Source organism: Melanerpes formicivorus, unplaced genomic scaffold, assembly GCF_026170545.1.
Source record: "Melanerpes formicivorus ecotype bairdi unplaced genomic scaffold, bMelFor1.0.p_v2 SCAF_14, whole genome shotgun sequence".
Lineage (NCBI taxonomy): Eukaryota > Metazoa > Chordata > Aves > Piciformes > Picidae > Melanerpes > Melanerpes formicivorus.
Genome location: NW_027142366.1, coordinates 2,025,172 through 2,041,840, shown reverse-complemented (window position 1 = coordinate 2,041,840; position 16,669 = coordinate 2,025,172). Strand labels below are relative to the sequence as shown.

The 16,669-nt window shown below is 56.9% G+C and overlaps 2 protein-coding genes across 3 annotated transcripts; one reads left to right on the top strand and one right to left on the bottom strand.

The window, feature by feature from the left end:
• Nucleotides 1-39: 39 nt before the first annotated feature.
• Nucleotides 40-7,144, bottom strand: ATPAF2 (ATP synthase mitochondrial F1 complex assembly factor 2). Of its 2 annotated transcripts, none has more exons than XM_068146559.1 (8): nt 6,917-7,144; nt 5,081-5,125; nt 4,597-4,789; nt 3,735-3,832; nt 3,098-3,178; nt 2,890-3,002; nt 1,299-1,414; nt 40-671 (listed from the first exon to the last, which is right to left on the bottom strand). In XM_068146559.1, exons 1-8 carry the CDS (start codon nt 7,117-7,119, stop codon nt 534-536), a joined length of 987 nt encoding a protein of 328 aa, XP_068002660.1. In that variant the 5' UTR covers nt 7,120-7,144; the 3' UTR covers nt 40-533. The 2 variants fall into 2 exon arrangements, with proteins under 2 accessions (XP_068002660.1, XP_068002661.1); XM_068146560.1 differs by having other exon boundaries at nt 41-671; nt 4,597-4,742; nt 6,917-7,122.
• Nucleotides 7,145-7,321: 177 nt separating this feature from the next.
• GID4 (GID complex subunit 4 homolog) lies at nt 7,322-14,858 on the top strand. Its single transcript, XM_068146561.1, has 6 exons — nt 7,322-7,666; nt 9,968-10,027; nt 10,880-10,987; nt 11,694-11,795; nt 12,791-12,921; nt 14,105-14,858. Exons 1-6 carry the CDS (start codon nt 7,448-7,450, stop codon nt 14,166-14,168), a joined length of 684 nt encoding a protein of 227 aa, XP_068002662.1. The 5' UTR covers nt 7,322-7,447; the 3' UTR covers nt 14,169-14,858.
• Nucleotides 14,859-16,669: the final 1,811 nt, after the last annotated feature.

The following is a 16,669-nucleotide window of genomic DNA, read 5'->3' as shown; positions in this document are numbered from 1 at the left end:
GCCCCACCTCACGCCTTGGTGATTAAAACAAAGACATACTCAGCAGCAGTGGATTTAGTATCTAGCAGGGGCGTGCCTTTAATCAGCCAGAAAGACCCTGGTGTGACACCCAGGCACACGGAGGGATGAAGAACAGATGCAGCCGAGTCTGTTTGCAGCTCCCCATACCGAGCGTGTGTCAGGAGCTGGCAGCTCTGAAGACGTGTGGCATATGCTGGGGATGTCTGTGCCGCGCCCTGCCCAGGAAGCGCGCTCTTTCTTGGGAGCTCCTCTGATGAGTTACAGACACCAGGAAAGGACAGAGCTGCTGTCTTGGGGATGCAGAGGAACCTCACCTTGACCTTTCCTCCTTGCAGGCTCCAAACTGCTGGCGCTGCGCTGCGGCAGCCGGTCCAAGCCAGGAGCTGCCCACAGCTCCCCAGCACGAGGCTGATGCCAGGAGAGATGAGTGGTGAGAAGGTGCTTACTGTCACACTGGGTCACACCAGCAGTTCACAGCTGGGCATCTTCCTCCTGTGCCCAAGCCAGCAGCCTCAGTCCTGCAGCACCTTGTGTTTGACACTTGAGCTCTCCGAACAGAGGTGGACAAAGAGGGTCCCGGCCGCGGCGCGGGCTCGCAGCTCGCACAGGTCGTAGTCGTGGGCCCACTCCACATTGCCCCACCGCTGAATCTGGAGGGGAGGAGGAACACAGGTCACTTCAGAACTGGATTACACCTACAGCTGCTCAGCACCTCCCAGCCTCCCTGTTCATGTTTGTGAAGCACAGGTGACCCCAGGAGCGGTGCTGCTCACTGCCTGCTGGGGCAGGGAGCTCTCCAGAGGAGCTGGGTGGAAGGACAGGGTCCATCTGTCTCCTATGCTGAGGCACAGGCCTTTAAAACCAGGATGGAAAGATTCTCAGCAGCCTGAGCAACTCTGGGGTCAGGGAGAGCTTCACACCAGGCCAGTTTCCAGCAAGCAAGTTATTAGCTTGATGTCTGGCAAGGCCTCCAGACTGGATAACCCACAGCAAGGGAAGCCAGCCACGACTTTGCACTTCAGATTAGAGGAGAAGAGCAACCATCTGGGCTCTGTGAAAAGAAACTGGCAGCCCTGGGAGCACTCTGGGCTGTGGCGCCCACAGCGCTGCTCTGCAGCAGCACACTCCAGGCTCTCTCAAACGGAGAGACTGGTGGAGCAGAACCTCTCCTGCACTAGCAGGCACTTCCCTTGCCAGTTATTTGTGGCAGGAGATGCATTTGTCACGCTGGGATTATTGCTATTTGAATGATAGGGCTGTTCTGTAACATCATTTACCTGGTACTCTTCCTCCAGGCGAGACAGAAGCACAGCTCTCTCCACTGTAATGTGCCTGTCAATCAGCCCCATGGACAGAATCAGGGACTTCAGCTGGGTGATTACATATTCTATACCTGCAAGGGAATAGCCAAAACCAAACAGGATTCATGGGCGTTCCCTGCAGCGTTACAGCAGCACCTTTGCTTGTGCTGAGGACAGTCAGGGTGTGGTGCCCCCACGGGGAGGTCACAGGGCCTGTGATCCTCCCCCCATGTGCATCTGGGCACTCAAGTGCCAGAGGTGCAGTCCACAGCAGACACAGTGCTGCTCTGGCCACTGCCACCACAGTGGCAAAGGCTGTGCCTTGCCAACAGCCATTTCTGATCCTGCCACAAACCTTCCCTGTGCAAAGGGAACAGATAACCCATCCAGGCCTGAGGATTCTAGAGCTTAGCTTAGAGTCCCCAGTGAGAGGGACTTGGAAACAGTTTGGTGCTAAGAGAGCTGTCCACATAGAATCCCAGACTGGTTTGGGCTGGAAGGAACCTCAAGGTCATCCAGTCCAGCCCCTGTGCAGTCAGCAGAGACATCTGAAACTAATGAAGGTTGCTCAGAGCTCCAAACAACCTGACCTGGAATGGTTCCAGGGATGGAGCAGCTATCATCTCTCCAGGCAACCTGGGCCAGTGTCTCACCACCCTCAGTGTAAAAAATGTCTTCCTTAGACCTAGACTGAGCCTGCCCTCTGGGAGAATGCCTGATGGCTGAGGGGCCAGAGCAGATTCCACAGACACACAGCCAAGAGGAGAAAAGGGGCTCAGAGCTCTGCTGAGCACTCATGCTTCACCTCAAGAGGATAGGAAATGGAGGTGCCTGCACACAGACATGGTCTGAAGCCAAACTCATCCTGTGCTACCAGTCAAGGCCAAACCTTGAATTTCAGGTCTAAAGCTGACCAGCTGCCCAGAGGCATGTGCCCTTCCCTTCCACCCTGCCTCCCCAGATTACACACTGTGAGAACAATGACTCAGCAAAAACTATCTTTGCAGGGGCAATGGAAAGCCTGTGCAAGCCCTGTCCCAGGACTCAACACTGTTAACTTCCATTAGCTGCCAAGCTGCTGTCTTCTGTGGATTTCAGAGTTTGCTACTCATTCAAGTCTTGCACTGGAGGGATGCAGCAAAGCAAACATTGCTTCATTTCTTTAAGGGTCACTCAGCAGTGTCAGGCAAGATCAAGTGGGCTGCAAGGGTGAGGGAGTGAGGACTGCACAGAACAGTGGGCACTTGGAGCACTAAACCCCATCGCTGTTCCTGGTAACGCAGCTGAGGACTAAGCCATCAGCAGGTTTGGCCTTACAGAAGTTATTTGTGCTAGGGCAGAGCAGGCAGCTCACAGGCCAGGAGTCAGACCTCAAACACCAGTGGCACTGCTCCTAACAAACACATCTGAGGGACTGGCCTGGGGATTTCAAATGCAAACCTCAGCACTCTGATTATCTCAGCAGGAGAGGTAAAAACACTAGAGAGGCTCTTCTCCTCAAGTGGAGAGGAACTGCCTCCTCTCCTGGCACAGCCTGGGCAGAGAGCTCCCTGGCATGGCCTCTCACCTTGCAGGGCCCACATGTTGTATGAAGCCAGATGAGTGATGAAGGTCTCCTTGGTGCTGGCAGGGATGTTTGGTCCCAGGATGCTGGTCGAGGAGCCAATGGTCACATTGTACCTGCAAAAGCACAGGGCTCCTGGAGCTTGCAGCTCTGACAGTCACAAGCACTGCAGCTCTGGCCTCAGCCCACAGAAACATCTTTCACCTCTTACCTCTTCTCAGCCCAGGCCACAATGGGATCCCATTCGTTCTTCTGTAGCTCTGCCAAGGCAGGTGGCTCCTCCACACGGTAGCTGGGACATTGCACAACAAACCAGGCTGAATGTTCACTCCCAGGTTGCCAAGCTGCTTGTGGCACCCCTCTGGGAAAGGGATTCAGCTCCCTACAGGAGCTGAGCAGCTTGCAGTGGACACCACAGAGGCCAGGACTGTGAGACAGGAGCTTGGGCAAGAACAGGCTTGATCCTGCAGCCCACAGGAGCAAAGGGCATTTTGCTCCTGGTGCTGACTCTGGGCTGCACAGGGATTGGGCTGGCAGATTCCCCCAGGCCTTTCAGAAATGTTTTCTTTTCTCCAAAGAGATTTTGATCTCCTCCTGCTCCCACCCCCTTGCCTAGCAGAGGTGTCCAAACCAGAGTTCAGCAGAAGAGCAGGTCCCCATTCTGCCCCACACCCATACCCTGCACAGCCTCCCACTGGGGCTGCAGGCCTAGGACCAGCCTAAACTAATCAAACCAGAACAGATCAGAGCCCTGCCACGACTGGGTTACGGTAGACATTGTCCCCTCCAAAGCCCACACTGCAACAAGGCAACCTTGGCTGTGGGCCAGCAGAGCCCCAGCTCCATACCAGACGGTGTCAGTGTCCAGGAACTTGACGGCCGCGCGGATCAGCTGCGCTTTGCTGCGCTGCGTGGGGTTGTCCAGCGCCGTGTTGCACAGCGTGGTCTGTGGGATAAAACCTCTGTCACCCAGGGCCTGGGGAAGCAGCAGCTTCCATTGCACAAAGTCAAGAAGAAGCAGAGGGATTTGTGACAGAGAGAGAATCAAGGGATGCAGCTGAAGGCAGCTGGAGGGCCGGAACACGGCTTGTGTCCACTGGCTTCGGAAGCCTCGGGAACCAGCGAGCACCAGGGAAGAGGCCTCCTGGTCTGCTCCATTTCCTCCTGCCCCTTGCTGTCCCTCACAGCACTGTCCAGCCCATTCCAAGGTCCCCTCAGTGACACAGACTCTCCCTAAGCAGTCACCCAGCCAGTATCTAACCACCCTCACAACCAAAAGGCTCTCCCAGTGCCCAGCCATGGTCCCAGGCTCTTGTCCCAGTCCCCACAGGACAATCTGCTCTCTCCATGGTCTGTGTTTCAAGACCATTCTCATGGCTACACATTTAGGCCAAGCCATGTCAGCTCTACTGCAAATACTCAGGAGAGCTGGGGGAGGCAGGACTCAGGAGGAAGCACTCTTTGAAGATTCCTCCATCTCATGCACCCCAGCACAAGACTTGCACCCCAAACTGATTCTGAAGCCTTGCTCTGGAATCTATCTTGCCAGCTGGGAAAGCCCTCTCCAGGTGGCAGTGGCCTGGCAAACTCATCCTTTGTCCCTGTTATTTAAATTCATTGTCTTTCATCTTGACTTTGCTGACCTGACTGCTCTCAGCACCCTGCACTCTGCCCTGCTGAGGTCCCAGCCTCCCAACCTGCCATGCTCACCAGGTGCATAGTGTAGAACTTGATGGTGTCCTTCTGGGAGTCCCATTCTGTTGCCACTGCGATGCCCAGGGCCTCAGTGGGGACAGTGAAGAGCTTGGCCTGGGGAGTTTTCAGCTTTCTGTGGTCCAGGTTTATTTCATAGCCTCCTGGGGAATCAGAGTAGAAATCCTGGGGAATCGAAGAGGAGCAGGCACTAAGGAACAACAGACAACCCCACAGCAGGAGCAGACTCAGAGCTGATGGGAGCATGGGACCAGGGGTACCCAAGCTTCCCACCATCACCATCACTTGGACATTCTTCTCCCCAGGCAGCTGGGAAGCTGCTTCCCAGCACACAGCTTGGCTGAGGACAGGGCACAGCAGGCTGGTGACAAACACTCAGCAGCCTGGGTGTGACTGTGCCACTTTCTCTCTGGAGCTGTGTGGGGTGCCAATGTCCCTGCAGTGCCCAGCCCCTCTGTCCTGTCCCTGCAGCCACACTCACCTTCTCCTTGAGAGATGCTCACGTTCTGGTAGAACCGCTTCCTCTCTGGGGGCAGAAACAGAGTTCTTCAGAGGGCAGCTAGAGCTTTGGTCCCTTCCCCTGCTCCCCACCACCTCAGAGAGCCCTCAGTGCTCTCAAGGTGGCCTGGACACAAAATTCCAGGCCCTCCATCCACAGCTTTCACACACTACACAACTTGAGCAAGCTCCACTCAAGTGGGGAAGCAGCTTTAAAGTGGCAAAACCCCGAGGATTGCTGTGCCCAACGAGCAAGTGAGGGGAGCAGCTTCCCCCCTGCCAGCCTGGGCTTCCAGGGAGTTTCTACAGGGCCACTTCCCCAAACAGCCCTGCCCCAGCACTGCAGGAGTTTTGCTTTGGGCTCAGTGTTTCAAGATTCTCCCATTGCAGTCATGTTTGACAAAATAAGCCCTGAACTGCCTTGGCTGACTCTCTCTCCCTGGCTTGCTCTGTCTCAGAGCAACAAGAAACTCAGCAGAGCTGGCTCGGAGTCAGGGCAGGGCACAGCAACCTGCCCTGATGATATCAAATCTCAAATCCACCCAGCACCAACCCACACACTCTCCCCCAGCCTCTGACTTGCCCTGCAGCTGATGCACAGAACCACAGCTGCCAAGAGCAGGCTCAGAGCGTGCAGGGACAGGGTGCTGCCCCCTCCACCACAACCACCCACGAGGGCAGCTTTAAGGCAGGCACCCATGGTTAACAGCTGGTTCTGGGGACACAGCACTGAGCCATCAGGGGAGGGAGGAACCACCTCCCCAAGGCCACTTCCAGCTCCAGCTGAGGAGTGTGCCTGCTCCTCCAGCAAGGTGAGCCTGAGGGAACCACAGGTCTCTGCTTCAGAGCAGCCTCCTCTCCTCTCCTCTCCTCCCAGCACTGGCACACATACTCCAAGATCCTGAAAGCTGATGTTGCAAAGGTTTGTATCACACAAGGCAGGAGGAATCTGGATGACATCAATGAGATCATAAATCCTGAACCCAAAACCTGACCTCCTGAAGGGTGAAGCAGGTCAGGCTGCAGCTCTCTTACTCTGTGCTAAAGCCCCCCTGTTCCTGCTGAGGAAACACACCAGGCTCAACCACCTGCAAGTTGCAGGACCTCAAAAATGCCACATCGTTAGGGCAGAGATCTGAAATGATTCATGTGACTGTGTGTACCCCAAAGGAGTCCTGAGTCACGTCAGTGGGCTGCTGACAGCCCACAGTGAGTCACTGCAAATCCACTGCCTCACCTCAGACAGCACCTGACTAATTTTACTGTCCTCAAACCCACAAGTTTCCAGCAAAATCTGCAGAGGGGATACACGGCCCAGAACATGCCTGAACCGCCCTGGCTGGGTGTCCTGCTTCTCCTGCCAAATCCCTAAACCCCAGCAAAACACAAACATAAGCAAAAGCAATCGGTGCGCCGAGGACTTGGCCATGCTGCCAGTATGTCGTCCCCGCCCCTGAGTCCCCACTCACGCCAGGAGATGGACACAGAGGCAAGCCCAGCACCAGGATCGTGTTGCCCGAGCCGCTAAAATGCCTTGAGGAGCCCGGGCCCCTAGGGACCGTGCTGGTACCGATCCCTGCCAGGGGTATGACCTCTGCTGGCGTTTGGAGCCGCCCCGAGGGCACCGACCTCAGCATTCCCTTGGTCCCGGGTGACCCTGAAGGGTGTCACCGGGAGGTCCCATGGGCCGGGAAGGGGGTATGTCACCACGGGGGATCCCGCCGGGGGGTGGGATGGAGTGTCTTCTCCCATCTGAACCAACCCCAGCAGGACAGGTAAGGGCCCGAAGGGGGCTAGAGAGGCCCCGGCGCCCCCTCACCTGCCGGTGGGGCGTAGGCCCGGCCCCCGCCTGGTCCCACCGGGCCGTTCCCGGCTGCAGCAGGAGGTGGTCGGGGGAGATAGGCGGGCGGCAAGCAGCCCCGTAGCAGCGAACGACAGCCACGCCACATCGCGGCGAGTAACGAAAAGCAGCCCCCACGCTCCCTCCTCAACGCGGCAACGCGGCTCCGCGGCTGCCGCCATCTTGGCCCAGTCTCAGCCAATCTACGTCTCGAACGCGTTTTGACCCTTCCGGCGCCCCGTCTTGCCCACGGCGCGAAAACTGCGTTCCCCAGCAGCGCCAGCGCCCGCGCCTGCCGGGAGGAAGCGCGTGCCCCGTGGCCAATCACCTCCCGGCCCCGCCCCTCCCGCAGCGCCCGCGAGGGCCAATGGGAGCGCGCGGAGGCGCTGCCGGGAGGCCCTGAGCCAGGCGGCGGTGGCGGCGGCGGCCCGGGCGTGCGGGGAGCGGAGCGGGCGGCGGCTTCGGCCGCGCTCGGCCCCGGCCACGCTGGCTCCCGGGGATCCTCCCGAGATGCCGGTGCGGAGCGAACGGTGCTGCGCCGGCGGGGCGGTGGCGGCGGGTTCGGCCTCTTCAGCGCCCTCCGGGGCGGCCGCCAGCAGCCTGGTGCCGCCGCCTCCCATCAACACGGCGCAGCCCGGTGTGGCTACCTCGCTCCTCTACAGCGGCGCCAAGTTCCGCGGGCAGCAGCGCAGCAAGGGCAATGCCTACGAGGTGGAGGTCGTCATGCAGGTGAGGGGCCCGAGGGCAGGCGCCCTGCTGCCGGGCCCAGCGCCTTGGGGCCCCGGCGTTTCCCTCGGGCCGCCCGCGGCCGTTCTCTCTGCTGGCTGCCGCTGCTGGACGGTGCTGCCCCCGCCGGTACCCCCCGGGGCCGCGGTTTCCCCGCGGTGTTCCCTCGCGGCTCCTAAAGCCGCAGTCGTTCAGCTTCCCGGACCCTCAGGCTCAGTCACCTCTGCTCCTGCCGGGGGCTGCCGCTGCTCTCCTGCCCTCGCTCCCTGCAGGCTCCGGTTACCCACCCCGCCGGCTCGGCTGGCTGGCAGCTCATCCTCGTTTCCCTCAGAACTCAGACCTTGCTGTGTGTCGCTGTGGTGCGTGAAGCCCTTTTCCCTCTGGTCCCAGCGACCGACTGGGGTCGCCCCAGCGAGCTGGGACCAGGGTGGGCTCAGGGAGACCTTTCCCTTCAAGCCTGCAGAAGCCTGAACCAAGCCTGTGGTTCTCCCTCACTGCTCGTCCCTGACCTGGCAGTGTCTCACCGTGATTCCCCTAGTTCCATCGAGCCTGGTAACAGCTGTGAGTCCTCAGGGTCTGGGGAGTTCTGTCCCTTCCCTGCGGGCTTTCCTTTCAAGCTTGGAGAAGGATCCCAGTCCTGTTCTCCTCAGGCCCCAGGAGGGACCCTTTTCCCTCAGGGGCACCTCCTAGCTCCCTTCCCCTCAAACCTTGGGCACCCCCTGCTCTCAAGCCTTTGCTCTGGAGTGGCCATGCCCCTCTGTGCCACAGAAGGGTAAGAAGCCCAGCTTAGAGTGGGTGTTGTCCTGGGAAGTCCCTGCAGTGGGGCAGCCAGTATTTCAGGCCTGGCTGGAAATCAGCAGGGAGCCAGGTCCCAGTCCCTGGCTAGCTGAGCGTGGCCTGGCTGAAGCTGGGACCCAGGGTGCTCCATCCCTGGGCTGTCAGAGGCTGTCCCAGGCTGAGCAGGAAGCCTGGGGCAAAGTGTGGTGGTTTGTCTGTGGCAGGAATGCAGTCAGACAGCTGGAGTGCCCAGCTGTGCCAGGGAATTTGGATGTGGACTTGTGTGGCTTTCCCATTCCTCCCTGCAATCATTGTCACCCTGTGTGGTTTATTTTTAGTCCTTGGTAGTGGCCTGATGGCTTTGGGCAGAGCTGGTGAGGTGTGGAGTCTTTAGTGCCTGGGGAAGCCAACCATCTGGGGCACACTTCCCTCTCCAGCACCTTGCCAGTCACAGCTTTGTGCCCTGTTTGCTGGTGGCACAGGGTCTGGGGGACTGTGGCAGAGAAGGTAGCCAGGGCAGTGCTGAAGCCTGGTGTTGTGGAGCTGTGTCAGAGCCCCAGGGGCAGCAGATGGGGCAGGGTTTGAGCCAGACTGTGTTTCCTGGTAGGGTGTGCTGTGGTGAGGCCATCCCATGGCTGCTGAGCTCCACTGCACGCTGCCTCCTCGCAGGGGCTGCCTCTGGCTGTGTGCTCAGAATGCTGCTGGCTTGTGCCTGTCAGCTGAGGAAGGGTGGCTGCCTGCTCTCCCTGTGCTTTGCTTTGATCACAGGTGGGGAAGATCCATCTTCTCACAGTTGATGTTTGCTCTTCCCCAAATAACTTGCTTCTGGCTTTGAAAAGCAATCTGGAGCTGTTAGGGGGAAGCCTGGAAAATCCCTCTGCTTTGGAAGGTGCTTGGAGCAGCAGCAGCCCCCTGCCTAGCTCCTGGGCAGCAGCAGCAGGGAGATGCAGCTCCATAACTCAGTAGAAGGGTGTCATGAAAGGCCTCTTTCTAACACACAAAGCCTTCCCTGGCTTCTGAGCAGGCTTTGGTGGGCACTGTGCTGGGTACTGGGCAGACAGTATGGGTGGAGGGGTCAGGAGGTGAAGCTCTAGGCTGTGCTTTCTTCCTCTAACCTGAATTAAAGCCAGTAGGTAGGTGCTGGTAGTGGATGACTGGGAAATGTGGGGGCTGGGGCTGGGGGTGGTTCTGCCAGTGGTGCTCTCACTTGGAGAAAACTGTGAGTCTGCCTCATTCTGTGTGGAGAAGGAGGAGGTTTGCTTCCCCTTGGAGAGCTCTGGGCAGAGGCTGCTGCCTTGGTGTGATGGAGCTGGGGGCAGATGGGGTGTTGTCAGGCCTGGGATGTGGAGGCTGTCAGAGGTGAGCTGAGCACCTGCAAATGCTCTCTTCAAGTGGCTCTCAGCTGTGGAGAGGGCTGCCAGGGCAGTCAGATGGACATTCTGTGCTGGGCTGAAGCTGAAGGCAGCCTTGCTCTGCATCAGTTGGGCGCCTTCATGCCTCTGCTCAGACTTTGCACTCTTTTTCTAGCATGTGGACATGGAGAACTCCTATCTCTGTGGATACTTGAAGATTAAAGGCCTTACAGAGGTAAGTGCTAACAGCAGGGCAAGAAAAGATGCTTTGTGAAGGCTTTTCTCTTTTGCTGGTGGGGGGGGAGAAGCTGCCACCAGAAATAGGAAATGGAAGGAGTGAGCATGCAGTGAACTTGACCACTAAGGAGTTTAATAGCTTCAGTCTGTTGTTCTTGGCAGGCTGAGCATTGGGGCTCAATGGGAGTCCTGAAGGAGGGAAGCTTTCTTGGCATGCCTTGAGGTCTGAGCAGCAGAGAGTCTGACCCTGCAGTCAGCTTCAGGCACTACCAGTGGTGATGTGCTGCTGAAAGAAAACAAACCAGGACCCAAACAGTTCTTGCCATGCTTCCTTCCCCAGCCATCCTCTGAGGCTGCTCCTGGTGTCAGGCAGTTGTTGAGAGCTGTCTCCCAGGGGGCTGCTTCTTTCAGCTGTGGTTTCATCCTGCTGTTCCCTGCCTGTGTCCTCTTAACTCGGTGCCAACACAAAGCCAAAGAGAATCTCCTCCTCCTGTGGTGGGAGGGCTGAGTTCAGCCCTTGGGCTTTGTAGCTGCTGGATATCTGCTTTGGAGTGCTGCTGGCTGGGAACAGTCACTTCTGATCATCCAGCCTGGTGCTTCCCAACAGTCCAGCTCTGACACAGCTCCTGCTGGTTTCTGAAGTGCATGGAGGGGCAGGGGGAGGCTGGAGCAGGAGGGGGGAGGCCGTGTGTGTGAGTTGGGCTGTAGGAGGTGCGGGGCAGGCCGAGGCAGCCTGCTGCTTGGAAAGGCCACAGCACCAGCTGCAGGATGCCCAGAGCTCTCCCTGCTGAGCATTCAGGTTCCAGTCCCGAGGTGTCAAACCTCCTGGCCTCTTGTCTGTCTCTCCTAGGAGTACCCAACCCTCACCACTTTCTTTGAAGGTGAAATAATCAGTAAGAAACATCCTTTCCTAACCCGCAAGTGGGATGCTGACGAGGATGTGGATCGTAAGCACTGGGTAAGGAGCTCTGGGGGGCAGGGGGGGATCTGATGCCACTGCTTTGGAGCTGAAGTGCAGTGTGGGCCCATGCAAGAGCTGTGAGAAGGGCCTGGAAACCTCTCCTTTCCCCACTGGGATCGTTGCAGCTGGAGGTCCCTTCGGCAGGCTCTTGGCTGAGGGCTGGGGGAAGGGAGGTGCTGCCTTCACACTTGCTGGCACTGGGGTTGGAATGGAGCAGGAGCATTCCTCACCTCCTGATCCCCCCAGCCCCAGCAGAGCACATTCATTGCAAAATGGGGGGCAGAAGGAGAGGCAGAGGCAGGTTGTTGGTACCCATGTCTCACCCTCTGCCCAGGGCAGGGTGTGTCTGCTGCTGTGCTCTGGATCAGGGCCACAGCTGCCAGCTGACTGCCTCCACACCTTGACCTTTGCTGTTGCTTGCTAGACTTGGATGTTTATTATGTTTCTGTCAAAATACCTTCCTCTGGGAGTGCAGGAGCTTGTCCAGCCAGGCTGGAGATGGCTCTGTGTGTCTGGCAGTGCTCTCTGTTCCCCTCTCCTGATCCTGGGGGGTAGGGTTAGCCTTGCCCCAAGGGAAGAGCAGCCCTTCTGGTGCTGTTCTGTGGCAGCTTTTCCCCTCCTCCTGGCTGTCAGCTGCCACTTGTGAGTTCTGCTCCTGGAATAAGCATCTTGGTTTCTTTCCTCTCTTGTTTGTTTGTTTCAGGGGAAGTTTCAGGCTTTTTACCAGTATGCAAAAACATTTAACTCTGATGACTTTGATTATGAGGATCTGAAAAATGGGGACTATGTGTTCATGAGATGGAAGGTAAATTCCACATCTCCCTCTCTGCTCCTTTTCAGCTGTGATGCTTTAAGGAAAGATTTCACTCTTCCAGCCTCACTCATAACCCACCACATGTGTGAGCTGCAGTGTGACTCCTGTCTAGCCAGCTAATTGTGTCCTGAAGGGCTGCAGCCTTGGCTAAAACCAACAGGAAAATCTTGCTTGGTGGTGCTCCACAGGATGAGAGAATTGATGTCTCCAGTCCCTGTGTTGGATGCAAAGTGGCCTCTCCTCACCTTGTTGGTTCCTCCCTTTTTACAGGGGCCTTATGTAGCTGCAAGGGGAGGAAGCTGTAGGGTCACAGTCTGGATTGGGTGGGAGGGAACCTTTAAGGGTCATCCAGTCCAAGCCCCCCTGCAGCCAGCAGGGACATCTGCAGCTAGAGCAGGTTGCTCACAGCCCCAAACAACCTGACCTGGAATGGTTCCAGGGATGGAGCTTCTGCCACCCCTCTGGGCAGCCTGGGCCAGAGTCTCACTACCCTCAGTGTGCAAAATCTCATCCTTCTCCCTAGTCCAACTCTCCCTCTTTCAGTTTCAAAGCATCACCTCTTGCCTGTCACTGTGGCCTTCCAAGACTTGTGTGGAGCTCAAGAGAAAGATGCAGAGAGACTTTTGAGCAGGGTGTACAATCAGGTCTCCCTGGAGCCTTTTCTTGGTCAACAGGCAACTCCTCTTCCTGGTTTCACAGCTGGCCTCTGCTTTGCAGGGGGCAGGTTTTGGACTGGAACCAATCTCTGCACTCTTTAAACTGATTCTGTTCTCAGCTGCCTGCTTCCCTGTAAGAGCCCTCCAATGGCAGGTGGTGCAAGGACATGCTGGTCTCTGTGGTCTGAGCTGCTGGGAGTGCAGGGAACACTCAGCCAGGGATGTCTTCATGCTAATGGGTGCCAGCCTTCAGTCTGGGAGGGCAGATGGGGGTGTGGGGGGGTTGTATTTAACTGGCATTTTAACACACAGCCTGTGTTCTGTGTGCAGGAACAGTTCCTAGTCCCAGATCACACTATCAAAGACATCAGTGGTGCTTCCTTTGCTGGTTTCTATTACATCTGCTTCCAGAAGTCAGCAGCATCTATAGAGGGCTATTACTACCATAGGAGTTCAGAATGGTAAGGAAGCTTCCTTCTTCCTGTGGACCCAGGGCTGGCTCCTCAGACCAAGCTGTGACTTCTCCTCTGCTTTGCTGCAGCCTTGGGAGTGTCCAGGCAGTGCTTCTCTGGGCTGGGAAGGAGGCTCAGGCTGGCACCTGGACCTTTGGGCAGAGGGAGGGTGTGTGCCCTGTGCTTGGCCAGAGCAGCCCCTCTGGCTGGCTGCCCTTTGTGAGTGGTGGGGGCTCATCAGGCTGGCAAGGAGAAAGAGAAGAGATGTGAGGTCTGAGGATGTGCTGTGGCCCAGTGAAGCAATGGTCTGGTGTGTCTGTGAGGTAAGTTGGGAGGCAGACACCAGCTCTGGGTCACTGAGAGTGTCCCTCCAGAAGCCTGGTCTCCAACCACTTGCAGGGCTTGGCCTGCTCTTGCCCTCCCATGAGGGCAGGCAAGGGTGATGCAGCCTGGTCTCTTGTGCAGGGGTTTGCTTTGCTGAGTGATTCAGGCTTTGAGCTTCTCCATGCCTTGGCCAGATGATGTCAGAGGGACTGTTGAGAGGGAGCTCAGTGATTTCTCACCTGCAACAGCTTGGATGTTGCTCCCTTCAGGCAGAAATCTTGTTAGGCCACTGCTTTGTAGTCCTGGTCCTTGGGGTGTTGCTGTAAGACGAGAGCAGTCAAAATTAATGGACTGGTTTCATGTGAGAGCCAACCTTCTGACAAGTAGCTGTGGAGAGCTCTTTTCCCTCTGACAGCCTTGTCACACAAAAGCTGTAAGGCAGCTGGAAGCTCTGGGGGGAGGGAAGGTGCCTGAGAGGCTTTCAGCCAGATCCCCTGGAGCTGAGCTTTGAAAGACCTGAGTGTAATTTGCAGCTGTAGCAAACACAGTTTGAACATGAAAGTTGTGGAACCTCAAAAGCTGTCCAAAGCCCACAGCCAGCCCACCCTGAGCACAGCCTGGCTGCAGGTAGCTCAGAGGGATGGAACTGAGGAGCGGTGCTGAGTCCTGACAGGGTTTTGGCACTGGGCTAAGCAGGCGTTGGGTGCCTGAACACCTCTGCGACCCGGCGCTGGGAAGGGGAAGAGCAGCGGCGCAGGGCTGGTGGTCAGGCTGCCCGCTCTGCAGCCTGCCCAGCAGCAGCCATCAGTGGCAGGGGAGCTGTGTTGCTCTGTGCACTCCTTTCACCCACCTTCTCCTTCTCCCCCAGGTATCAGTCATTGAATTTAACTCACGTTCCTGAGCACAGTGCTCCTATCTACGAGTTCCGATGACAGCCGCCCGCACTGAGAGCGCACGGAAGCCAAGCGGGCAGGAGGGCACGGCCTGCCGGGAGGACTGCGGCCCTGGGGGAGCAGGGGCATGCACGCTTCCCTCCTGCCCTCGGACTCGCCAGGCAGAGCCTCAACCTTAACCCACCCAGCCCAAGGAGCGTGGCTGCTGGAGCTTCTCTCTCCCTCCTGTCGAGTGGCGGATTTGATCTTTAATCTGGTTTTAAGCTACCTTTAAATGCACTTCCTTATTGCACAGCTAGTTTCTCTATCACTGAAGCTCCTCCTGGCTCTCCTCTGGAAGCTGTTTCTCAGTAGCTGGAATCAGTGATCTGTCCTCTGAGTAACAAGAAAATAGAAGCTGAGTGCTTGTATTTTCCTTGTTGCAGCCTGACGTGGGTTGAATTCGCCAGGACTCAGGTTTGGTGCCCAGCCTGCCAGCTCCGCTGCTCCTGGAGCCGGGTCCCAGTGTGTGAGGTTTCAGCTGCTTTGGGGGAGCACTGACTGGGACACTTAAGGCTTGAAATGAGCCTTTGCTTTGCACTGGCTGCTGAGGTTAGCCAGGGCTGCAGTCCTTGCAGGACCAGCAGGCTTTTGGAGCTGGGAGCCGTCCCCCTGGCTGGATACACCGCTGGGAGTGAGTTCGATGTGTGTGGACTTGCAGGCTCTCAGTAAAAGTGGATCTGAACTCTGCTTGTAGGTGTACATTTGCTCTTTACTTCAGGGTGGACAAAAGACACAGAAGAAAAAACAACCCCACCCCCCCAAAAAAAATAGACAAAAGGTGGGGGGAATGAAAAAGGACAAAAGAAAGGAGAGGGGAGGGGGAAAAAAAGGCAAACAAAAAAGACTTTTATTTAAGAACCAACAAACAAAAGTTATATATAGAGAGAGAGAGATTTTTATGGTTCCTTCTTCCAAAGGACCCTCTGGCAAGTGCACAAGGACTGGATGACATTTTGCTGTTTTCACATTGAAAACTGGGGAATGTTGGCACTCCCTTTCTCTAGCCATGTGTGTAACCAGCTGGCTGCTTGGAGCCAGGGGAGGGGAGGGAGCAGGGGCAGCTCTGGGGCTCTTCAGCGTTTGTACTTGCTCTTTGTGCTTCACCACACCACTGCTTGACACCTTTTTACAAGGGGGGGGGGGGGGAAGCCCCCCCAAAACCCCTTCAATTTCCCCCTCCCTCCCTCCCCCCCCCAGTAGCTCCCCTCTGATTTTGGGGCAGCCAGGCCAGGCTGCTGAGCCGCGGTGTGCCTGTGGTGCTTTCTGGCTTCTCTTGGTTGTGCTTTCCAGTTCTTTTTTTTCAAAGGCATTATTAAAAGTTGGCCTTGGTTGTGTATTTCCTGTGGCAGTCCCACCTCCTGGGGCTGTTCTGAGGGTTTAGTTTGCATTTATTTTGGTTTTCCTGGCTGTTTAAAGAACAGATCCCTCCTTCCCCCCCTCCCCTCCTGTGGTGGTGTTTGAGGGCAAGCTGGCCGCCTGGGAGAGGAAAGCTTAGCCTCCCTCGTGCCTGTTGCCAAAGTGGTTTGGGTTCTCTTTGGTTTAATTAACTTTTCTTCCTTCTGGCAGCGTGTTTTGTCTGGTTTCTTGCAGCTGAATTGCTAGTTTAAGCCTTAATGAGAAGATGTTTGGGCCTGGGTGAGCCCTTTCCCTCCAGCCCAAGTGGGGATTTGTGTGGTGGGAGAGGCGTCCGGGCTGGCCTCAGGAGATGATGTGGAAGTGGCCTCCTTGTGTGTGCTGTTCGCTGTGGGTGCATCCTCCCCAGTGAGGTGTAGCAAGACCTGCTTCTGGGAGCATGGGGGAGGCCTGGCCCTTCCACAGGGCAGGAGCCCCACTGGCTGTGCCCTTGTCTGGCCCCTCCTGGCTGGGTTCATAGAGCAGCACGAAGGCAAAGGGAAGAGTGAGTCAAGGCATAAAGGGAGAGCAGCAGGCAGAGCAGTTGGGAAGTGGTTTTCTGTTTCACCCTGCTCCTCTTGGAGAAACTCTGTGGTGGGAAGAGAGGGGTTTCCTCATGGGCAGTGCTGGGAGATGTCCTGGGTTTAGAGGCAAAGGCTGGTGGTGCTGCTTCACCCATGCACTGGGGTGAAGCCTTCTCCCAGGTGCTGAGTGGGTGTGAGGCTCTTCACAGCCCTCCAGAGCCATCTGTCTGCAGTAGTGGTGGCTCTGGTCTCCTCACGCTCCCCAGAGCTGTCAGTGCCAGTGAGACACTGGTTTGTGATGTGGCTTAACAGGATTAACACTGTGGTCACTGCTGGCAGGAGCTGGTTTAGGAAGGTGCTGGAGTTGTTCAAGATGTTTAACAACCCCTAAGCCTCTGAAGGTTTCCTTTGAGACTTGATATGTTGTGAGAAGGGTGGGGAAGGAGCATCCTGCTCTCTTCCTCTCTCCTTTCCACTGTCCTGAAGCTGATTTTGACTGAAATCCAAAACTGCTGGGGCAGTGCTGCCCTGTGGGAGGCATGTGGTAGGGGCAGAGCAGGCTGTGGAGCCAAGAGGTTCGTA

Coding starts and splice junctions, on each gene's coding strand:
- GID4 (XM_068146561.1), top strand. CDS start 7,448: ATGCCGGTGCGGAGCGAACGGTGCTGCGCCGGCGGGGCGGTGGCGGCG. Junction 7,667..9,967: donor AGGTGGAGGTCGTCATGCAG/GTGAGGGGCCCG, acceptor CTCTTTTTCTAG/CATGTGGACATGGAGAACTC. Junction 10,028..10,879: donor AGATTAAAGGCCTTACAGAG/GTAAGTGCTAAC, acceptor TGTCTCTCCTAG/GAGTACCCAACCCTCACCAC.
- ATPAF2 (XM_068146559.1), bottom strand. CDS start 7,119: ATGGCGGCAGCCGCGGAGCCGCGTTGCCGCGTTGAGGAGGGAGCGTGG. Junction 5,126..6,916: donor GGCCTACGCCCCACCGGCAG/GTGAGGGGGCGC, acceptor TTCTGCCCCCAG/AGAGGAAGCGGTTCTACCAG. Junction 3,833..4,596: donor AGTTCTACACTATGCACCTG/GTGAGCATGGCA, acceptor TTTATCCCACAG/ACCACGCTGTGCAACACGGC.